At 44.6% G+C, this 25,054-nt stretch overlaps 1 protein-coding gene across 4 annotated transcripts in view; it reads left to right on the top strand.

Annotated features, from left to right (window-relative positions):
• The window catches only part of FLNB (filamin B), a 216,715-nt gene that overhangs the window by 85,579 nt on the left and 106,082 nt on the right, over nt 1–25,054 (top strand). For all 4 annotated transcript variants that reach the window (XM_040406836.1, XM_040406835.1, XM_040406834.1 and 1 more), the window contains exons 2-4: nt 17,390–17,638; nt 18,890–18,987; nt 22,931–23,078. In XM_040406836.1, the coding sequence (XP_040262770.1) occupies nt 17,390–17,638; nt 18,890–18,987; nt 22,931–23,078 (495 nt within the window). The remainder of the gene's footprint in view (nt 1–17,389; nt 17,639–18,889; nt 18,988–22,930; nt 23,079–25,054) is intronic.

Here is a 25,054-nt window from a genome sequence, read left to right as displayed (position 1 = left end):
GTGGTGATGTATAGAGCCAAAAATGTTAGAATACGTTTTTCCTGTATATTATGTTTGATTATTATCATTTAAATATAATTTATATCTACTCAAGAAATTTACATGGTGTGGTTGGTGTCATTTGACAGCCTTTGTAGCATATCTAAAATAAAGAAATTAAAAATAAATACATAAACACATATACACACACACACACACACACACACACACACACACACACACGTGTATATATATATCTCCTTTTCAGGTTCTTTAATTTATTAGGGTAGACATGTCCTTTAGATTTAGCTAGATCCCTGCAGCAATTTCCTCCAATTAAGTCCCGTCTGCTTCCCTAATAGGTGCGTGATAAACTCTCGGTCCGTTTTGTAGTCTGTGGAATTTTGTGACGTACGTCCAGACCGACCTACAAAGAGTAATTAAACCGATCCTAAAATTTCAAAGAGACGTTCTCCATGGGGACTCGGGGTGACATTATACAGTAACCTATTTATTTGTTCAAAGTGCGATTAGGTGGAACGGGGTCCTTGATGAGAACGAAAGATTACAAATACAAACGTTATAGTAGTACAGTCCATTAGCGAAGGAAGGTCGCACAGTAATTAGCCCTATAATGTAAATTACAGGATGACTTGGATTCATTGAAAACTTTTAGTATATCGTAAGTTTATGATGTCATCCCAGTAATATATATATATATATATATATATATATATATATATATATATATATATATAATATTTATTTTATTTAAAGGAAACTTATCGGCAGTTTTGACTATGCTAAACGACGGCACTAGGTAGAGGCTGGGAAGAGCCGTACAAACATATTGTGTTTTTTAGTTTTTTTTATCGACAGTAGTAAAAAAATGTATTCTGTCAGATCCTGCTTCTTAAGTCCCCTGGGGGCTTCACTCTGAAGTGCTCTCTGATTTGAGCTGCCTCACAGCCCCTCCTCTCTGCTGAGCGACGGCTCTAGTACCCAACCAGCAGACCGCTGCAGCTATCATTTAGAGCAGAGGGGAGGGGCTGTGAAGCAGCTCCATGCAGAGGGCACTTCAGTGAAGCTCCGCCCCAGAGCACTTAAGAAGCAGAATAAAAGTTCATATTCTTAATACTTCTTTTTCCCTACACCATGGCCTTGCTAGATCATCATGCTTAATAGGCCCGCATGCACACGTATGATAGGGTTGTTCCAGTAGTGTAACCCCTGTCTATATGCCCTATAATGCCCCCCGTGGCAGACTCGGTGCCGCTTTTTCATGGATAACTATTCATTTTAATGGGCTGCCTGCAGTACCACATTTTGGCTGTAGTGGCCGCTGTGCCACCTGCAACCTCCCCTATCTATAACCACGGATTGCCTAATCTGCATCAATCATCTGATCACAGACAGGTCCTTTGTTAGAAAAGGGGTTGTCCAGTTGGAAGAAACCCTGTAATCCCCTGCACTGAAGGGAAAGACTTTCAGGGTATCAAATATGACTTTAGAAAAAAAAATTATAAAGTCGTTTTCTCTTTCTTTCCGAAAATCAATACCATTCTCGACTAGTGGTGGCGTCTAGTATTGAAGCTGAGTCCCATCAACTTGAATCTGGCTGAGCTGCAGTACCTGACACAGCCCATGGACAAGAGTGGCGCCATTTCTAGGGGAGGGGGGGGGAAACACACTTTTCCTAATCTTATACACCCTTTTGAGTATCGGAGTAATGGAAGGGCTAATCGGAGGTTTATTACCCTTCCAGTTAGTGTGACCATGGAGTGGTCTCTCTGTTAGGATCATGGATATGGTGCAGCACCTGTGGAGGTTTTCCTGCCTGCCCTGGCATTCACTGATGCAGGAAAGGTTTTACAGTGTAGGTCTCCATAAATCCTGAGAATCATTAACTAGATGTCTGCATTTTTGGCTCCTGAAAACTCTCATGAGACTTCTGTAAAGTCAGATGTGATAAATATCTTGGGAGTGACAAAGGAGCGGCCTTCCAATGGCGGTCCCTCCAGAATTCTTGTGAGCGTGTTGCATGTGTGATGACTGGGTGTACACGTCTGATGTTTTCGTGTTTGTTCACAATGTCCTCCCACGTTGTTACCCTGCCTGACGTGTAATGCTTGTTTGTAGAGTCAGAGTTTTTTTCTTTCTTTTTATTATATTTTTATTGCAGTTTACTTTTGTTGCCTTGTTCCAATAACTTAACGGGATTGTACATTGCCACACCTGTCTGTAGTAGAGAGCAGCCATGTTTTTCTAATTCTGTTCACTCTTTTAAGGCTTTGGGGGAGATTTATCAAAACTGGTGTAAAAAAGAACTGGCTTAGTTTACACCAGTTTTGATAAATCCCCCACTATATCCACCTTCAGAACCATTTTTGTCACCAGCCCCTAGAATGTAGCCATTTTGCAATAAGTCTTCATTAAAGACTTGCTTTTGTGGAAATTGCAGAGCGATTCTCGACCTACTACACCGCCCTCTATAATCTGCCCAGTGATCTCCCCACAAATGAAGGGACCAGGGAGCACTTATTGCAGACATACTTGACCTCATGTAACCTTCCAACCCTGTCGACTACAGATATGAATGCCATTAATGGACCTGTAACTGTGGATGAGATAGAGGAGGTTATTGACAACTTGCCGGATGCCAAGTCCCCGGGCCCCGATGGCTTTTCCTATAAATACTACAAGACTTTTAAGACAGAACTGATCCCCCATATGACAAATCTCTTTAATCGATTCCTTTCAGGTGCCTACTGCCATGTCCCATTCGTATCCCACGTTAATCCCAAAACCCGGGAAAGACCCCCTCGATTGTCAAAATTATAGGCCCATTGCATTACTTCATTCGGACCTCAAGATTTTCACTAAAATACTGGCCTCTCGTCTAAATGTTTTTCTCCCCTCATTGATCCATAAAGATCAGGTAGGTTTTGTTCCATGTCGACAGAACAGTGATAATACACGACAGAACATTGACTTGATGGAGGTGGTTGGTCGCTTGGGGGAGGAGGCATTGCTTCTTAGTTTGGACACTAAAAAAAACATTTGACCGCCTAAGCTGGCCGTTTCTGTTTGCGACCTTGAAGGCATACGGTCTCTCTGACCCTTTTTGTTCAGGCCATCTGAGGCTTCTACTCCTCCCTCGTGGCGACATCCAAGCTTCCACACGCTGAGTCTCAACCATAACACATAGCCAATGGCACAAGATAGGGATGTCCCTTATCCCCCTTATTATTCGCAATTTGTATTGAACCCCTAGTGGCTAAAATTAGGGCCTGCCCGGATGTCAAGGGTATTATGGTCAGGGATAAAGAGTTCAAGCTGTCACTATATGCGGACGATGTCCTCCTCACCCTCACTAAACTCCATATCTCCCTCCCAAACCTCCACTCCATATTACAAAAGTTTGGACGACTGTCGGGATATAAGGTCAACACCAATAAAACTGAGGCCCTCCCCCTCAATATACCTCAGACGACCCTTGGCCCCCTTCGGGCAAACTTTCCTTTCCATTGGAAGGAGGACTCCTTACGATACTTGGGTGTAAACCTTACACCCCATTACACATACCCCGACAAACTTAATTTCCCACACATATATAAAGAAATTGGGGATCTCCTCGCCAAATGGCAAACACTCCCAATATCCTTTTTTTAGGTCGCATTGCGGCAGTAAAGATGACAATCTTAACTAAGATCCTGTTTGAGACCTTACCCGTCCCGGTTCCCCTCTGAGATTTGAGATCTGTTCAGTCACAGCTCCTCCGATTTATATGGGCTGAGAGACTCCATAGGATCCCTAGGCCTGTACTCCTGTCTAGCAAGTCTCAGGGTGGCCTGGGAGTACCTGACCTGATCAAATGTTATTGGGCAGCTCAGCTACGTTGCATCACAGCTTGGGCATCTCTGCAACCTTATTCTATCTGGATGCAGATAGAGAGACTCTGGCTGGCTCCCATACATCCTAATTCTCTTCTATGGTCTAGCCCCTATAGTGTGTCATCACCTAGGGAACTTCTAGAGCCCATGGCCTGCACTAAATCCATATGGTGGACCTGTAGTAGTAGATTCCCTCTGATCTCCCACCATTCCTCCATAACTTCTTGTTTTATATCATCCACTACTCCCAGCGAGTCTCACCACTTCAGCAACGCTACTATGGTTTCAGCGTGGTGTCTTTTGCTATACAGACATTGTAGACCCATTCACTAGGGACCTATTACCTTTCTCAGATGTTCAGAGCAAATATAGCCTTCCCTCTCCGACCAATTACTTCGATGTTCAGATTAGACATTTTCCCCAATATATCTTCTCAGGGTTCAATGTCTCTCCCCCGACGGCATTTGAGCGCCTTTTGTAGAAGAGGGGTGCATACGAAAGGGTTAATATCTGAGATCTACTCCATTTTGTCGATCCCCTTCCCGGAACAGATTCATAGACACACTTGGGTTCCATTCACACATCCGTGAATGTGTCCGCACCCGTTCCGCAATTCCGCGGAACGGGTGCGGACCCATTCATTCTCTATGGGGCAGGAATGGATGCAGACAGCACACAGTGTGCTGTCCACATCCGCATTTCCGTAGCGCGCCCCCGATCTTCCGGTCCGCGGCTCCGGAAAAAAAATAGAAGATCTCCTATTCTTGTCCGCAATTGCGGACAAGAATAGGCAGTTCTATGGGGTTGCCGGCCGGGTGTATTGCGGATCCGCAATACACTACTGACGTGTGAATGGACCCTTATATGGTCCAATGGGAGGAATATTTATGGAGAACTCTTCCAGACGCACTGTGGCGCCTTATATGGGGGAGAGCAGCGAAGTCTCTGTCAAGAGAACCAGTATAAGATCCTAATCCACTGGTACCACACTCCTGATCTCCTCCATAGATTGAATCCAGCAGTCGCGGAGGTCTGTTGGAGATGCGGGACAACTAAGGGACCGCTACACCACCTTTTCGGGGACTGCCCCTTAATACGCACCTTCTGGTCCAGAGTCAGCTCTATTTTGAGTGATATTTTTGCCTGCAGTATACCTCCTGATCCCATATCCTTCCTACTTAATATTACACCATCACATATAAGGAAACATTCACTTAAACTGTTAATACAAGTACTGACTGCAGCTCGCTGCCTTATGGCCCGCCTCTGGAAACTATCTGACCCCCGCAAAAATCTCGGACCTATATGCTAGGGTGACGGAGGTCCGGACCCTGGACTACACGACCGCTATGTTCCAGGATAAAGTAGATCAATTTCATGCCATTTGGGATCTCTGGGACAATTATTGGGCTACTAGGCAACCCCGAGACGATCCCAAGAGAATACTGTAACCCCCCCCCGATGTGTCTTTGTCTGTATTGTCTAAGGGCTCATGCTCACGTTGTTGTTTTGCAGTCCGTTTTTCACGGATCCGTTCCGTATCTGAGTTTTTTTTTTCTCTCTGATTTAAGTCCTCTTCCGTTCCGTTATTCCACAAAACATATCCGTTTTTTGCGGATCGGAAATGGAAACCGTAACTTATTAATCACCAAACACATGAGCAATTTGGGCTGGGCATAGCATTTCTACAGTATGGATCCGCAAAATACGGATGAGATACGGATGTGTTCCGTGTGCGTTCCAAATTTTTAGCGGACCCATTGACTTGAACGGGGCCTCGGACCGTGATTTGCGGACAATAATAGGACATTCACTACTTTTTTGCGGAACGGAAATATGGAAACGGAATGCACACGGAGTACCTTCCGTTGTTTTTGCGGACCCATTGAAGTGAATGGTTCCGCATACGGTCCGCGAAAAAAAAAAAACGGAACGGAAGCGGAAATAAAATATGTTCGCGTGCATGAGCCCTAAGGGCCCTTGCAGGCGAGCGTTGGTCACGCTGCGAGTCCGCATGGCAGCTCCCTGCCTGACCTCCCAGCACTGACGGGGTCACATAGCATTATATTGATTTATGATGCTATGTAACCCTTACCGTTCTGGAATGTATTGGATAACACTGGCAGAATGCTGTTTGCTGATTTATGAAGTTTCTTCTCTTCTCACTTTAGATGCTTTGGGACAATAATAAAACTAGTTTGTAGAGTTTTACATAGACTTTAGGGCAGGGATGGCCAACCTGCGGCCCTCCAGCTGTTGCAAAACTACAACTCCCAGCATGCCCTAATAGCTGTAGGCTGTGCAGGCATGCTGGGAGTTGTAGTTTTGCAACAGCTGGAGGGCCGCAGGTTGGCCATCCCTGCTTTAGGGCATGTTGAAATGGGATGTTTTTGATGAAAACTGCAGGCGGTTTTACAGTGAATCGCTGTGGTTTTGCGATACGGTTTTAATCTGCATGGCGTGTACAGGTGCAGTACATTGAAATCGCATGTGCACCTGTCCTAGCCATGTAGTCAGGAACCACCGTATAGCGCATGAGGCGTTTGATGTGGTTTTATCTGTGCCGTTAAAAGCATCCCGTGTAAATATCCCCTTAAGGGCCTCATACACACGACAGTAAGTTTGTTTTTTGTGGTCCGCAAAAGAGGATCCGCAAAATACAGAACCATGTCTGTGCTTTCCGCATCTTTATGTCCGTTCCACGAAGAGAGAGACTGTGTCCTATACTTGTCTGAAAAAATGTGGACCATGGACCCACTGAAGTCAACGGTCTGCATGATGGCAGCATTGACATCACAAGGACCGCAGATTGCATACAGTCGCGTGCGGGGCGGAGCTTGACCTCTAGGACCTCATGCACACGACCGTATTTTTGGGACCGCAAAAATTGCAGCTTAGCACACTGATGTCCGCATCCCTTTGGGGGCGCTCTGCAAATTGCGGAACATGTCCTATTCTTGTCTGTAGGCATTTCTACAATGGGGCCTGTGAAAAGTGTGGGATGCACACGCACTGCATCTGTATTTTGCGGACCACAAAATGGATAAGGTCGTGTGCAGGAGGCCCAACATTTGTATTTTTTCAGGCGTGCTCTGCTTTCTGGCCCTGCACTAGGCATGAAATCAATTTGTCCTGGAGTGTTCCTTTAAGTTATATAATAAAATAAGAAAAAACTTTTTCTAACTTAATTGATCATCAAAACTGCATGCGGGGTCGGCCCATGCTCGTTTATCGTTTTATCATGATATTAGCGGGCGGGCTTGTGTTTTACATGTTCACTATTGTTCTGCTGCATGCCGTGTTGGTGCTGTACAGTTTCCTTCCCGCAGTGAAAACTGCAGGTGTTTGGGGTCTGATAAGACCCTATTATTACCATGTGTTCCAGATTTGCCTCCGGTGGAAATGGTTAATTAAGGATTTGTTTTTTTTTTCTTCTTCTGGCTTTAGTTTGTGCACTTGGCGCTCTGGGATATGATCCATCATTCACTCTTTGCCTCGTTCAGGATTACTGAGCAGCACATAACCATGGCAGTGACCCGGCATTCCTCTACTGCAGTGCTGAGGCTGTAACCTGCTTTGTTTCCTTCCATGTCCCAAGATTTGGCCAAACTTTTTAAAGGGAGGCTCTGTCGCCTCCAAAATCGGATTCAGAGTAAGCATACCGCCATGCAGGTTGGGTGCCTCCAAACATTACCGTATCTTTCTTTTGAAAATGTAGTCCTCTAATCCTGAGAAATGCTTCCTTTTATTTTTATGCAAATATGGTTTTTCAGTGCACTGTGGGTGGGGCCTCACTCTGTTCGGTGCACCTTGAATTTCCTTGAGTCATCACTTCCAGCTCTTAAATCTCAGGAATTGTCCGTCAAACAAGAGCGGGCAAGGCACTGGGCCGTTCAGGAATTTGATATTGATGTCCTCAATATCAGATCGTTGGGGATCCGACTCCTGGCACCTCCGACGATCAGCTCTTTTTTTTTAGACTGAAAAAAAAATACTGCACGCTGGACTTTTTTTCCCTGTCTAAAAAAAATGGATCTCAGACTGAAATGGCTTAAACGGATGACAACTGATTCAACAGGATCGTGGTTTTTTTAGTTTTTTTTTGCAGGATCCTGTAAGAAAACGGATCCCATGCATAACGGATGCAACAGGATTTTTTCTCTCTTCTTCTGACGGATCAGAAGAACGGGAAGCTAAAAGCTGATGGGAATTCAGCCTTAGGCTAAGTTCACACGAACGTGCGTAACCCGTGGCCGTATTGCAATACACGGCCACAGTTCCGTGTGAATTCCGCATCACGGATGCGGACCCATTCACTTCAATGGGTCCGCTAATCCGGAATCGCGGAACGGCCGCACGGGACGGGACCCCTCGGAAGCACTACGGAGTGCCTCCTGGGGTTACGTCCCGTTGTTCCGTTCCGCTAAAAGATAGAACAAGTCCTATCTTTTCGCGGAACGGCCGGATCGCGGACCCATTAAAGTGAATGGGTCCGCGATCCGATGCGGCTGACCTACGGCCGGCGAACAAGCATTGCGGCCCGCTATTTGCGGGCCGCTTCACAGGCACGGGTCACACACGTTCGTGTGAACCCGGCCTTAGTCTACATGCACACGACCGTAATGTGTTTTGCGGTCCTCAAATCGCGGATCCGCAAAACACGGATGGTGTCCGTGCGTGTTAGCGCAAGTTGCGGAACAGCACGAACAGCCTTTAATATAACTGCCTATTCTTGTCCGCAAAGCGCGGACAAGAATAGGACATGTTGTTATATTTTTTTTTTCGGGGCCACGGAACGGAGCAACGGATGCGGATAGCATCACCATTTAAGTGAATGGGTCCGCATCCAAGCCGCCAAAACTGCGGCTCGGATGCGGACCAAAACAACGGCCTTAGGGCTCATTCAGACAGCCGTATGCGGTCCACAAAAATGCGGGACCTTTTTTTTGCGGACAGTTCAGCATGTCTGCAAAAAAATTGCATTCCGTTTTTTTGCGGACCCATAGACTTCAATGGGGCCGTGTCCTGATTTTCACTGACAGGTATAGGACATTTTTTATTTGTTTTGCTAAGCCGTGGAATGGAAGAAAAGGGCCCCAATTGAAGTGAATGGGTTAGCATCTAAGAACGTATCCGCATTTTTGCGGACAGCATACAGCCGTCTGAATGAGCTCTTATACAGAGGTAACGCTGTTTGACCCCGATGCAATATATGGAACTAGACCCCTTATTTCCCACTAACATGTCATTTATAGTAATGGTCCCATTAGGCCTCATGCACACGACCGTTGTTTTGGTTCGCATCCGAGCCGCAGTTTTTGTGGCTCTGATGCGGACCCATTCACTTCAATGGAGCCGCAAAAGATGCGGACAGCACTCCGTGTGCTGTCCGCATCCGTTGCTCCGTTACGTGGCCTCGCAAAAAAAATACAGCATGTCCTATTCTTGTCCGTTTTGCGGACAAGAATAGGCATTTCTACAATGGGCCTTCTGTTCCACAAATTGCGGAAGGAACACGGGTGGCTTCTTTTTTTTGCGGATCCGCAAAAAACGGAACTGTCGTGTGCATGTAGCCCTAGGCCTCCTGCACACAACCGTTTTTTCCCCCCGTACTGGCCGTTTTTTGCGTTCCGTATACGGAACCATTCATTTCAATGGTTCCGCAAAAAAAATGTACTCCGTATGCATTCCGTTTCCGTATTTCCGTTTTTCCGTTCCGTTTAAAAGATAGAACATGTCCTATTGCCCGCAAATCACGTTCCGTGGCTCCATTCAAGTCAATGGGTCCGCCAAAAAACGGAACACATACGGAAATGCATCCGTATGTTTTCCGTTTCCGTTCCGTTTTTTGCGGAACCATCTATTGAAAATGTTATGCCCAGCCCAATTTTATCTATGTAATTACTGCATACGGAAAAACGGAACAGAAACGGAAACACAACGTGAAAAACGGACCGCAAATCACTGAAAAAGCGTCAAAAGCGTTTGTTACGTTTTTCCGTGCATGCATACGGAGTACATTCCGGTTTTTTTGCGGAACCATTGAAATGAATGGTTCCGTATACGGCATGCAAAAAACGGCCAGTAAACGGGGAAAAAAAAACTGTCGTGTGCAGGAGGCCTTAGACAGATGAACTTTTAGGCCCCTTTCACACGAGCGAGTTTTCTGCGCGGGTGCAATGTGTGACGTGAACGCATAGCACCCGCACTGAATCCTGACCCATTCATTTCAATGGGTCTGTGCACATGAGCGTAGTTTTTCACGCATCAGTTCTGCGTTGCGTGAAGATCGCAGCATGTTCTATATTCTGCGTTTTTCACGCAGCCCTGGCCCCATAGAAGTGAATGGGGCTGCGTGAAAATCGCAAGCATCCGCGGGCGCGATGCGTTTTTCACTCATGGTTGCTAAGAGATGTTGTTTGTAAACCTTCAGTTTTTTATCCCGCGCGTGAAAAACGCATCAAAACGCATTGCACCCGCGCGGAAACAACTGAACAACTAAACGCAACCGCAGACAAAACTGACTGAACTTCCTTGCAAAATAGTGCGAGTTTCACTGAACGCACCCTGAACGCATCCGGACCTAATCCGTCACGCTCGTGTGAAAGAGGCCTTAGGTGGAGTGCGACTGCAACATCTGCTCCCCCTATAGTGAAGTCTGTGATATCAATTTGTGGGGAATGGATGACCTCACGAGTTATTAAAACGTTATCATTATTATTGTTATGATGTGCCTTTCATTGTTTAGGTCGGTCCTTGCAGCCATAACCATTACATAAAGAACTGCACCAGTAAATCCATAATTATGGGGGGGCCGGCGGAGCAGCGGACCACACACAGGCTGGAGCCCTGACATTATAACCTCTGTCTGCCAGGAGCAGAGGCTAACAGCTTCCCCCCCTGAACGCGCTCATACAAAGCCTGCTCTGTGTAGACGTATGTGCGAGGGCTGAGAGAGGATTTACTTGTTTATGTATAAATCCCGTGGACCGGAAAGCATTAGGCCTGAAGGCGGTCCAGTGTTGGGAAACCGCGTGTGGACCTATTTGTCATGAAGCGCTACTGCAGAATACAGAGGTGCCATCGCTTCATGATCATAGCCCATCAAAAACGTTCCAGGGTCCTAAAAACAGAAGTGCACCAAATCCAGAAGTATCAACCTTGCCCCGTCCAGGACCTGTGGTGCAGCAGCAGACCGGGATCACAAAGAGCGAGATAAAGGCGATAGTAAAACGTCCAAATCGTGGGAAACAACCAGATATTTTGCATGAAGGAAGACTATTTCCATTGGTCGTCACTGATTGGATTTTAATGCCATTTATACTCTATCAACTTTAGCTTAAGGGCTCATGCTCACGACCGTAATTTCGGTCCACATCCGATCCGCATTTTTTGCGGATCGGATGTGGACCCATTCATCCCCATAGGGCGGCAAAAGATGCGGACAGCACACCGCGTGCTGTCCGCATCCGTAAGTTCATTCTGCGGCCCTGCAGAAAAACAGAACGTGTCCTATTCTTGTCCGTTTTTAAGGACTTTTCTCTAGACGTTTCCTAGACGGGGGGGCGGGAAGGCGGGCGTGCTCACATTTTGAGGACTGTAGGACACTTAAGGCCGTTTGCATGAGGCCTAAGGGTATTTTTCCCGTAGAAGAATCCTCTACAATAACCCAAGACCGGCCCTCAGATTTATTCCACGGATTGTGGCCACAAGGCCGCAAAGAACGGTGTGAAAACCGCGGCAAAAAATTGACTTGCCACTTTTCCTTAAAGGGGTTCTCCAGGATCTAACAATGGATAACCTATGCCTAGCAATCCGATCGATGAGGGCTGACCCCCTGTACCCCCGATGATCAGCTCTGCCCGTTGTGTAGTGGCCGCACCTGGTAACTGCAGCTCTGCTCTCATTGAGATGACTACTGCAGTAACCAGCCCTGTCCACTGCACAGTGGGTGGAGCTGTAGTTCTGCTCTTGAACAGCTGATCGGGTGGGTCGCGGGGTGTTAGAGCTATCCTAGAGAGAGGTCGTCAATTGCTAAATTCTGGGGGGAAAAAATCCTTTAATGCATATTTTTATTCCATGCTTGGAACTATGTGGATTTTCCATTGAGAACTGGAGGCAGATTTCCATGTGGCACATCTACCATCTGAACACACCCCGAGACTCCACGGCAGGTTTGGGTTGTGCAACAATTAGGCGTGAAACTCGCACTATTTTGCAAGCAGGTTCAGTCAGTTTTGTCTGCGATTGCGTTCAGTTGTTCAGTTTTTTCCGCGCGGGTGCAATGCGTTTTGGTGCATTTTTTTCACGCGCGTGATAAAAAACTGAAGGTTTACAAACAACATCTCTTAGCAACCATCCGTGGAAAACGCATCGCACCCGCACTTGCTTCCGAATGCAATGCATTTTTTTTACTGAAGCCCAATTCACTTCTATGGGACCAGGGCTGCGTGAGAAACGCAGAATATAGAACCTGCTGCGATTTTGAAATGAATGGGTCAGGATTCAGTGCGGGTGCTATGCGTCGCATCCGCGTGGAAAACTCGCGCGTGTGAAAGGGGCCTTACTGCAAAATTGCCACTCAGTGCTTTTCTGTAGGGAATTAGTGATTCTTGAGATCAACATTCACAGAGCCCCATCTTTTACGCTGTCGTCACTATTGTGCAAGCAAGGTTTCTGTACAGGCCTAGTCTATTATTCCTCCTGTAAATGTAGGAATCATTTACCAACTGGGGGTTGCCATTGACCCCATCTAACTGATCAGGAACATGCCTTGTGGACAAGGAGAATGGGAACTAGTTGTCCGTATATGTCAACATTTCCAGGAGGAACAACTGAGGAACGGCACAGCATTAATTCCCAGAAAAGATTCTCCAAACTTATTTAATTGGAAACAGAAGCATTTGCTTAAACAGCCATGCTGGGATCGCTGGCAGGTTTTCTTCCAATCTACAGAATGTTTTAGGTGTCAGAATTTCACATTTTAATTAGAAATCTTATCCCTCTATTCTTCCTGGATTACTCCATGATGTGACTTATTCTGCAATTACCGAACAATGGCGTAATCCTCCTCTTCCTCATTACCCTCATCATCATCATCCTTGTCCTCATTTGCCTTCGTAATTTTTCATCTATTTATTCCAAATGCTGTTTGAACTAGAAATGCGGGCGTTTAGCGTCTGTTCACACAGGGCAGATTTATTGTAGAACGTCCGTCCGATACACTGCTGTTCATGCGCATTGGATAGATTCCGTCAGGCGTGAACGCACCCTTGTGTTGGGTGTTAATTCCCATGATTTCTAGGTGTTATTATTTTGGCGCATTAAGGCCTCATACACATTACCGGATCCGTTTTTTTGAGGTCTGCAAATCACGTATCCAGCTGCAAAACATGGTTACTGGCCGTGTAGGTTCTGCATTTTTCGGATCCACATGTCCTCCCGGATAAGAATTTGGCCTGTTCTATTTTATTGCAGGGCCGCAGAACGTAGATATGGGTGTGGACCGCACAGCGTGTGCTGCCCGTATCTTTTGCGGCCCCATTGACATGAATGGGTCTGCATCCGCTCCGCAAAAAATGCAGAACATATGCGGATGAAAACTGCGGTCGTGTGCATGAGGCCTAACTCGCACTAAATGGTCGCCTTCAGAGAGCGGCTTCTCCATGTAATCTAATGTTTTTGTTTCCCCGGGTGAAGGAAGTAAGGAAGTCGTTTCGGACCATTATTCCTCTACGTAAACAGCGGAGCGATCGCTTCCCTTCCCCTATATATTTATTCTGCTTTTGTGTTTCCAGAAAAGGTCCGGAAATCATTAAATAGTGTCTCCCCCTTAATTAACAAAAATGGCCTCCTGTCGTTCTTTTCTGTTACAATTTAATTATATTGATTTCATGGAAAGCGTTGACTTATCGGGTTGTCGCCCACCTTTTCGACATAACGAGGACATTAACTGTCAGAACAAGTTGGCTGGCAACCCCCATGGGGACGGTATTGACACCAACTTGAGGACCGCTGAGGGCATTGCAGAATAAAAAGGTATTCATTTTTCTAATGTGCTTTCAGTTCCTCAGATCTCTGCTTGCTGTCAGTAAACATAAATATTTCTGCACTTAAAGGGTTATTCCGATATCACGTGGCCACCATTACTTCCTGTTGGCTTCCCCCCTCCCCCCAACAGATTGGAACAGATGGCACATGTTGGCCATTTCACCTTAGGGGGTCTTCTGGCATATCGACTAGGTTTGAGGTAGTGGCCGTACATGCACACTTGATTATTTTTATTTTTTTATTTTATTATTACAATTTATTTTCATATTGATGGCCTCTCATTCTCAGGACAGGCCATCAGTATCCCATTGGTGGGGGGTCCTTACACCCCCACTGATTACCACGCAGCTCTGGTGTCAGGTCGGGGCCAGGACTAACCAGCACCATCCATTGTACAGTGCACAGCTCTGCTCCCATTTATTTTAGTTGGAGCAGCCCAAAAATGGATCCTTCTTAGGCCGTTCTCACACAGTCAGTGTTTGCTCAGTATTTGATCAGTGATTTTCCATAAGCGAAAACTAGGTGCGGGTCAAAAACGCTGAGCGCGTGCACATCTCTCCGCTCTACGTGATGAGGCTCTACCCCTTTTTTCTGATCAAACAATGAGTGTGTGAAAGCGGCTTTACTCTGCGGTCATTTTTTCCCCCTGAATGGATCCCTATGCCTGCGTCTACATACTGAGGACGTCGGGTTCTCAATCTCTCATCTTTATCCCATCCCCCTACTTATTGGATGAACGCCTGTGATGATCAGACCTTAAAACCCGGCCATGTTGGCATCGTGGTCAGGCCTATAAATTTGCCCGTCTGCCTGTGACGTTTATATTTTCCGCTGGTAATGAAACACTCGGTCGCTGGCTCGGTCTGCAGTCTGTTGATTTCCTCTTGGCATTTTCCGCGTCATTCTTGTTAGAAAATGCAGGAGGAGGGCTGAGGCTTGGCAGCCGCCTCGGCCATGACTTGGCACCTTCCTTATAGGAGCCTGTGTTGCCGCAGTTGATTACAGAGCATTTATTAGAGTTATTACACTCAACAAAGAAAATAATCCTGATCTTTGGGTTTGGAGACTGTATGAAAAGCTCTTTGTTTCAGGCGAAGTCCTCAGATACTGCAGATTAGAGATGGATTCTGTAGCGGACATCACCCAGTAGGAGCCTTGCTAATCTCGTCATGGCGTAGTAGTTGTGTTAGGGCTCATGCACACGGCCATTTGCGGTCCCCACTCTGTAGTGCTTCCGATCCGTGCTTCCGCTCCGCACCGCATCTCCCGGATTTCAAATTGGTGAATGGGTCCGCATCTGTGATGCGGGGAGCACACGGCCAGTGCCCGTGTATTGCAGACCCACTGTATGCGGGCCGCAATATGGCCACGGCCCTGTGCATGAGGCCTAACTTGCACAAGGAACTGCTCCAAAAACTCAAAAAGGCAAGGTCACTGGGGTCTGTTTCTTAAGGCGCCCTATGTTATCTTCGGGGGGGTGTCAGGAGACCCCCTTACACGTAAGGCCTCATTCACACGACTGTTGTTTGGGTCCGCATCCGAGTCTCATTTTTGCAGCTCGGATGCAGACCCATTCACTTCAATGGGAGCGCAAAAGATGCGGACAGTATTTGGGCCTTAATCCGTCATGCGGTGAGCACACGGCCGAAGCCCGCATGTTGCAGACTCGCTGTTTGCGGGCTGCAATACGGGCCATGGCCGGCAACGGCCGTGTGCATGAGGCTTTAGGCTACATGCACACGATCGCGGCGTGTTTTGCGGTCCTCAAATTTTGGAACCGCGAAACACAGATGCCGGCCACGTGCACTCCACAGTTTGCGGAATGGAACGGGCCACCCATTATAGAAATGCGTATTCTTGTCTGCAAGTCCGCATGAAATTGCAGCGCAGTGCAACTTAATGCAGTTTTGTCCGCACTGCGTACGTGCTACGGGGGAAGGGTGGGGTGTAATGAAAATACAGTTGGAAAATCAGCAGCGTTTTTATTATCTTGCTGAACGTGTGTGGATTTACCTTTTTTGGATTTAATTTTTTGAAATTCTAAAATCAACGTGTGAACTTAGCCTTATAGTCTTAGGTCTATTCTCTTATGCTGGACTGATGGACGTCAAACTGAAGCGGTTTTCCTGGGGATGGCGAGTCCTATGAAGGGACACTTCACCCATGTTGTTTCTGTAGCTCCTCGTCAGATGTCTACTGTCGACTCTCACGAAGGATTAACTGTAATCTTATTTTCATGCTCCTTGTCAAATCAATTTCACGGACAGAAGTAGTTGTACTTGACACGTGTTACTGATGCCGTGTCTAGTACTGGGGTGTTCTGTGGGTTATTGAGACAAGGCGTGTGATGTGCCGTAATGCCATCCGCTATATTATATATTGAGTTATATTAATATATGGGTTTATAGAATATACACTTTATGTGAAAGCCAAACGTACCTGACTACAATTCCCAGCACTGAGATTTTCGCCGTGTCCACAAGATATATGTGGATTCCACTTCTGGGATCCTTACCATAGTTGCCAACAGTTCGGAATTTGCCAGGAATGTCCCTGATTTTTAGACAGTCATAGCAATTTCAGACTGTCCCGAGGCAAAAATGGGAGGGGCTTATGTGAACCCCATGCATAAGTGGGTGTTCCAGTTGGGTTTTGGTGTTCCCAGGGTGGGGCTTACATGCCCCAAATTTGCCAGCTACAATGTTAGGAAGTATGCCCTTACCTGTGTGGACCCTTGACCTCTGTCCTGCCTGGTGGGCTCCATGTCTGCTGCTCTCTCCATTCACTACTATGGGAGTGAAACGACCCAGCACACTTGCTCTCCATTCATTTTTTTGGCTGAAAGAGGTGGCCAGTGGTCTCCTCACAAGGCAGAACGGTGATTGAGAGACCCCTGATTGGACATTCAGTGCCTATCCCATACATATGACTGAGTTGAGAATAACCCTTTAATTACAGGTGTCATCTCCCCACCATTTGCCTACCAGATTGTGGAAGATCGTGTTTATGGGGAATTGTTTGGCAGGGTCCTCACTTGCGCTTGAAAAATGGTGCTAACTCATTGATAGTCTGTGATAGTAAACCACCCATGACCATCACTTGGAGCGGCAGTTGACCTAGGTGCTGAGCCCTATAAGCCTCCCTGCCTTCGGGATTTAGAGCTAAGGTAGCAATGTGACCTTATCAACTTTGTCAAACATCTTCCCACCTTTCAGCTTCCTCGACCTGTATCACGATGATGGAAAGAGGGTGTAGATTCTCCTCAATTTTGAGGTGTTGGGTGGCTTTGGGCATCATTATCACCTCCTGGTTGTAATAGTCAGCGAGACCACAACTATATGATAGGCCGATGTTATAAGGCCTCTAATGCACAGTGACCTCTCACTTTCTGTGATATTTATGTATTATATTATCTATACTGAAATCTCACAACCCTCTCTCTTTTTTTTTCTTTTTTTTATCTCCAGACAGCAAAGCCATCGTGGATGGGAACTTGAAGCTGATCCTTGGTCTTATCTGGACCCTTATTCTACACTATTCCATCTCTATGCCAATGTGGGAAGAGGAGGGTGACGAAGAGATCAAAAAGCAGACCCCAAAACAGAGACTTCTGGGCTGGATTCAGAACAAGATCCCCTATTTGCCCATTACCAATTTCAATCAGAACTGGCAAGATGGCAAAGCCCTCGGTGCCTTGGTAGACAGCTGTGCTCCAGGTAATTTCTGAGCGGATCCCAGTATCTGGCACAAAAGAGGGTTTGAAAATGGCCAATTTTGGACCATATGAGAAATTGACAATTCTCATCTTTATTATTTTTTTGAAGTAAAAAAGTACAGTATACACAAGCTAAGTGCCTGTAGTGTGTGGTCAGGAGTACATACCATAATATTGGTGGAGTTTTGATATGGTCAGACATGAACCAACAAAGTTGGACATCATTTTAAACAGCATCTGTCAGTAGGATCAACCCTCTTAAACTGGGCATGCTCCTTTTTGGGGACTGATCCTGCTGACTGAATATTTTCCCTTAGTTTCTGTGTTTCAGTGTTGTGGAGAAAATCTACTTTTTGCTAATTTTACAAATGAAGGTTTAAGTGCACCAAGCAGTGGGCCTTACCCCTTTGGTGCACCCTAGCTCTTCTGCTCAGCCTCGTCATACCCTTCACCTCTCGATTTGACCGGGTCAGATATCAGCAGCATCTTGATGTCTGGCCATGTAATCCCACCCCTGTTCCATATAAATCAGTGTATGTGCAGCAGATGCCACCAAAGTCCGGATTACTACTGCATGTGCACTGATCGATCTGTACGGCGCAGGTACGGGATTACAGGCTGGCCGTCAGGACCCTGCTAACAAAGAGGCTGAGGGAACGGAGCCAAGGTGCACATAGTGGCAAAGGCTGTCCTTGGGGTACTTGTTCAACCATATAGCAATTTTTCAGCTTCGCCAACCTGCTGGACCTGTTGGGTGAAGCGTACTTACCTGCTCCCCGATGCTTGGTTCCGTCTACTTGGATCATCGACCCGATGACGTGCCTAGTAGATGTCACCGCTACCATCAGTCATTGGCAGTACGGTTGCGCATGACCCTATCCATACTGGATGTTTACCTGCGTCGCTGGAGGTCCAAAGAAGACAGCAGTGGACACTAGGAGCCAGAACTGAGCGTTGGGTAGGCAGGTAAGCATGCTTCACCCAACAGGTCCTGCAGGGTGGGGTGGTTTTAAAAAAATTGATATGGGGCTGGACAATCCCTTGAAGCCTTTATTTGCATATTTAATAAAAGTTTATTATTTCCATAATGCTGCATTGTAGAAACAAACTGAAGGTATGCTTTTTTACTTTGCAGGATCAACCCTGCCAGGCATTATGCAGGATGATCCTCCTGACTTCTTGATTTCTGCCCATTGGGTGACGTTCCTGTTCCTCTTAAGCGGCATCATTCACAAATAACTTCTCTTTTCAGGTTTGTGTCCTGACTGGGAGACATGGGACCCCAGTAAGCCGGTCGATAATGCCCGTGAGGCCATGCAGCAAGCAGATGATTGGCTTGGAGTCCCTCAGGTAACCTGAAATAGTTCACACTCTGATGCAGCAATTTGATCTAGAGAGTAATCTATAAGAAAATCAGGTTAAAAAAAAGAACCCTTTTTTTTTTTTCTTGACAGAAACAGCTCCACTTCGTCAGTGTGCTGTATTAATTGCAATACTAGACATAGCCTTTGGGCAAGAGTGGCGCTGTTTCCTGGGGAAAAAAATGAATGTGAAATTATTATTATTTATAATGGGATAAAAAAAATCTGTTTTGCTATAATAGCATTTTCCACTTTCTGAAGTTGTTTGTTCAGTGTTTTTTCATCTACCTGTCAAGAGGTCTCAGAACCCAACGATGAAGATTTTTCCACTGATAAAGAGTTTTTACCCGATTTCTGCTGACGTATAAAGATGGCAGATAATGCAGCGCCCTGAGTCAGATGTTAGGCGTGCTTCATAATCTTTTCTCTGCAATTAGTATTAATCCTGGTAAATTATGGTTAAGGACGCAGAAGAAGCTGGAATCTTTTAATGGCTCATTACAATGACAGCTCTAATTCAGAGCCCCTGATGATACCAGGTAGATATCCCTTAGCAGTAAAAGGCATCGTCTGCCAACAAAAATGAGCACTGCGTTTTCCCGTCAGTAAATCCGCCTGCCTTGTTATCTTAGACATCACTTGGTGAATCACCATAAAGTAGAATATTGTGTTTTGTTTAGTTTTTTCTTGCATTGATGGATCTTTAAAAGGCATACCTTAGAGGAGTTGTTCAGAATTAGAAAAACAGGCACAATATTTGATTTCGGAGGGTACTCAACTAGCTGTTACATGGAAACAAATTCAGCTAATGTATATAGTAACTTTCATTTATTGAAACAGAAAATATATAAGCACAATATAAAATGTAAAAATTAGTGTTGGTCAAGCACCAAAGTGCTCGTGTGCAACACTTCCCGATGCTCGGGTGCTCTACAGAGCACCCGAGCACAATGGAAGTCAATGGGAGAACCCCAGGCACCACCTGCTCTGAAGAGGGGAGGGTGTCGGAACTCTAGTTCGGCTTAGGAGTCCCTGCTCTGACTCCATATATAGCTATGTCCATTGTGCTTGAGGACAACCCAGTGTATTTAAATCTAATTTAGCCTCTATTTCTAAAAAAGCTTCTGACGGGATTCGAACTCACAACCTTCTACATTACAGCCAAGAATCTTAACCACTACACTATACAGCTGCATGGACACTTACTTAAAACTGCTGTATAGGAATACTTACTAGTAGTAAGTATTCCTATACAGCAGAAGTCTCATATTAATTTTTTTTTTTTGTGTAGTGGTTAAGATTCTGGGCTTTAATGTAGAAGGTTGTGAGTTCTAATTCTGTCAGAAGCTTTTCAGAAATAGAGGCTAATTTTATTTTAAACATATATATATATATATATATATATATATATAAGTTTTTAGCCATAATATATTTACATATATTATATATTTAGAATATATAATATATAAATGTAAATATATTATGGCTAAAACATCAGTAGTAGTTTCCCATATATTATGCATTCATATATATCAGAAGTATGATTTTATCTCTCTCTAGAATATATATATTTTTTTGTTATTACAAATTTTTTACAATTACCAAAAAAAATATATCAATTTAATTTTTTTCTGAAAAGTTTGACTGGATTCGAACTCACAACCTTCTACATTACAGCCCAGAATGTTAACAACTACATTATAGAGCTGCATGGCCAGTTACTTAAAAAAAAAAAAAAATATATGAGACTCCTGCTGTATAGCAATACTTACTACTTTTTTTGTAACTGGACATGCAGCTCTATAGTGTAGTGATTAACATTCTTGGCTGTAATGTAGAAGGTTGTGAGTTCAAATCCCGCCAGAAACTTTTCAGAAATAGAGGCTAAATTAGATTTAAATACACTGACTCAAGCACATGCGATATTCAGGCGAACACTGCTTTGTGCCGAGCATAGCGATGCTTGAACCAAACTGGTGTTCGGCCAAGCATGTTCGCCCAACACTAGTAAAAATGCAAAAATATGTAAAAAAAACCTTATACTTCATACACTAAAAGTATAATAAATTCCGCTAATTAAATCCCAACACATATCATGATTTGAACAATTGGATTCATGATTGTAACAATAACCTACATATAAAACGCAGTAAAACATGATTGTCACATTCATAATTACCATAATACACATTTCATGATTTTCAATAGTGAATAAAATTGTATGATAATTAAGGTCTATGATTGATCAAATGCATTCCAAATTCATGAAATGTGGATAATGGCTATAACTCCGTATATATCCTCAGACCCTTGTTTGTACATGATTCTTGTCCTTAAATCCGCATTTGGACCTATTAAAATCAGTGTCAATGGTCCTTCAAAAACATAATGATGTCCAGTTTTAAATAGTGTTGTAGGGATATTGTCCTTATATAAGTCGACTAGTGTCGATCCTCCAAAAATAAATTAAAAACTATGTTTATTTCATCATAAGAGGCCTCATTGTGTAAAAAAATTATTCTTATGCAATAGCAGCGGCCTTAATTGCTCTATCTGAGTATCCTTATGGGGTCAGTTAGTAAGAATTCATATAGTGTTCAATGTAACATGGTTACGTTACCACTGCCACATGTTTCAGATATGGCCCGGCTGCACCATGTAGCTATGGTTGCTGATTGCTCTGCCTCGGTGTCCCATGTGTCGGGAAATCACTGATGATGGTTAGCTCTCTTGCTCCAGAAAGGACTAGAATGGATCCAAGTTCACCTTCTCATCAAGCCTCCTCAATCGGCAATGAGAGAGCGCCTTGACCATTTTTGTCCAGTTGGGTAGAGCCACTGTACGTTTATATTATTTTTCGTATTTAAATTATAAAAACATGCCTGCGTTTTTCAAAAATAATTCCACACCTGTCCGTGGGTGGTGACTGGTGTTGCAGTCCAGCCCCATCGAAGTGAATGAGCTGTAATACCACACACAGCCTATGGACAGCAGTGGCGCTGTTTCTCTAAAGAAAGCAAAGCCCTCTTCCAATCCTGATCAACTCCTTTAAATAAAAATCACTGGTAGATGATACTTTCGGCTATCCTCTATAGCGTTTTGGCAAAATTATGGCTCCCACAATGGTTGTCATTCACTGTTTTTCAAAAAGCAGGGTGATGAACACCTAGTTATGCAGTGATATGCGGCTGACTCTCATATTGCTGCATTAATTGTCAGCTTTACTATTCTGAATTGTAGGAAAGCAGCATGGCAGCCCATCTACACTTTAATAGCAGCCATATCCGTGTTCTCATCCAAATTTCCAAGTTGTTGTTTTTTTTCCAAATCAGCAGCTAAGTGCACCAAGGGCGGGTTCAAGCCACTCTGTGCACCCTTGCTTCCTCTGCCCCCCCTTCCCTCTCCTTGATTTAAAGGACCAGTTTCGGGCATAGTCCTCTTGGCTGGTCCTGTCAATCAAGTGGTAGAGGGAGGGGCTGACAGAGGAAGCAGGTGGAGCAAGGGTGCACAGAGAGGCTTGGACCTGCACTTAACTGCTCATTTGCATATGAAATAAAAGTACTTTTTCTCCAGAATGAAGCAACAGATTGCTAAATGAAGGGTATCGTTACATTAGGCTGAGCTAGCCCTACAAGGCTCTGGTTTATCAGTGGATTTCCTGGTGTCTCTTTAATTCCATCATAGGTGTGGGGATCCAATAAGAAGAATATTAGGAGCTGCATAAGAAGTGGTTCCCTTTTGTAACCTAACTCTCTATTAAAGTCGAATTATTCCATTTACGGAACTGAGGGAAGCATGAAAATTTTCCATTATTTGGGCATCTCCCGTTAACCCATTAACTGATACCAGTCGATGTACGTGTAGGACACTGGCCAGTTTTAAAAAAAGGAGGAGAATAAGTATTTTATTTTTTTGTATCTTCTTGTTTCCAGGTAATAGCCCCAGAAGAGATTATCCACCCAAATGTGGATGAACACTCCGTTATGACCTACTTGTCACAGTTCCCAAAAGCCAAGCTTAAACCTGGAGCCCCATTAAAGCCCAAGTTGAACCCTAAAAAAGCGAGAGCCTACGGTCGAGGTAAAGTCTTCACTTTCTTCTTTTTCATATTTGTTAATGAAGGGGCTTAGGCTTGTATTTAGGGAACCTCTCATGTACCTCTAATGGGGTACCTTCCAAGAAGCGTGGTTGGCACTACACTATGGTCAGTCCCGGGAGATAGAAGACACTTTGGGCTTAATTTACACGATGGAAGTGGCCACAACAGTCCCAATACATAAGTTCATATCAGAAGGAATCCCATGGTACTCAAAGGAACAATGGAAGGATACAAACACAGCACACGACCAGCAGAAGTTTTGTGTCCTTCAACATTTCCTCAAGGCCTGCTAGGGTGACTTCCAAGCTTAGGGGGGAAACCAGTCCAACTTGATGGGGTCTTATTTTGAGTTTACCTATGAAGCTGCTTTTCTTAGTTTTGAGTTCACCTATGAAGCCCCCTTTTCTTAGTTTTGATGTCACCTATGAAGCCCCCTTTCTTTGTTTCAAGTTCACCTCTGAAGCCCTTTTTCTTTGTTTTGAGCTCACTTATGAAGCCTCCTGTTCACCTGTTTCTTCTGTGCATGTCCTGCGGTGTTTGTCTCTGTATCATGTAGTGTTGCAATACTTTAATTCCAAGAAATCTGACTCTAGTTGTTTCTGGAGGCTATCTCCTCATTCAGTAGAAACCATTTATTAAGGTTTTGAAGACGCAAATACGTTTTATGACCTAATGATTTAAGAACTCCTTGGTAAACACGAGCCTCGCAGACTAGACTTCTGTTCTTCCGTGTCATTTTGAATATTTAATCGCTACTAGATAAACACAGAAATTATCTTCTTACTTAAGATATGTTCAGGATTTTACTAATCCCGAGGTGAAAGTTTTATCCTCCAGAGACAAAGGTGTGTCAAAGAGACAAGGTGTGAAGTTAGCACGCCCAGTGCCATTAAAACATTTACTGAAAGCCGTAAGAAAATGGTTTTTGTATGATTTCATACTTTTCAAGTGTCATGGATCAGCCTGTTTGTAATATATTTTTACTGGAGGATTAAGTGTCTTCATTATTAGGGACTTCAGTCTATAGCAGAATTATGGGTTGTCACCGGCTCCCACACATTCTGGTATGTAAAAAAAAAATACGCTTGGCCCATCTGAACAATAATGTCTATTTTGGTAAAGTAGCAAAACTAAAATCTAAAAAAACAAAACAAAATCTAGAGCATCCTCGTATATACTGTATATTTCTTCAAGGTAAAAATATTCTGCTCAGTCTTTCCTAAGTTCAATCAATTTCTACCCTTTATTTCCCAAAAGAGGCAGCCACATATGTCAGCATTGAGATAGTCGCCATGTTATGTTGCGGTATCACAGGTTGAGGTGTATCACGGCTTCAGGCTTGGTGACAATGCTTACATACTTACCTGTCTGCCCTTAGGCAGCAAGTCTAGCTGCGCTGTGATGTCACTGCCGGTGTCGCTTTGTTGCTAGAGCAACCAGCCCCGCTAACATTGCGGATGGTCGACCTATCAGGGAGCAAGGACACCGGGCCAATCGGGCTCAGCGCTGGCGTCACGTGCTTCCTGGCGATTGGTGATTTAAAGAGGCAGCTTCTGGACACGGTTGCCTGTGATTGGTATTCCTGTCTCACTAGCTAGTTTTGTGTTTGTTACTATTTTTGTCTTGTTTCTCTGAGTTTGCCTCTGATGTGACCTCCTGATATTTGACTCTGCTTGTTGTTTCACCTTGCTTAATATTGGAAACTGTTTGGTATTACACTCTGCTAGTTTATGACCTCGTCTTCGCCTGCTGACTTTATGTGACTTTATCTCCTGGTTTCGCTCTGCTGTGTATTTGACTTAGTTTTTGGATTTTGATCCAGTTCTGGTTTTGCCTGTCTGGTGTTCACCTCTTTCTGTCTGGTTACGCATTTATTAATATATTATTAATATTATATTATTATTAGTTATTTAATATATGCAAATGAGCCTCTAGGAGCAATGTGTGCGTTGCTGTT

This window comes from Bufo bufo, chromosome 9 (assembly GCF_905171765.1).
Source record: "Bufo bufo chromosome 9, aBufBuf1.1, whole genome shotgun sequence".
Classification (NCBI taxonomy): Eukaryota; Metazoa; Chordata; class Amphibia; order Anura; family Bufonidae; genus Bufo; species Bufo bufo.
Note: the sequence above shows the minus strand (reverse complement) of the source record. Positions and strands in the feature narration are given on the sequence as shown.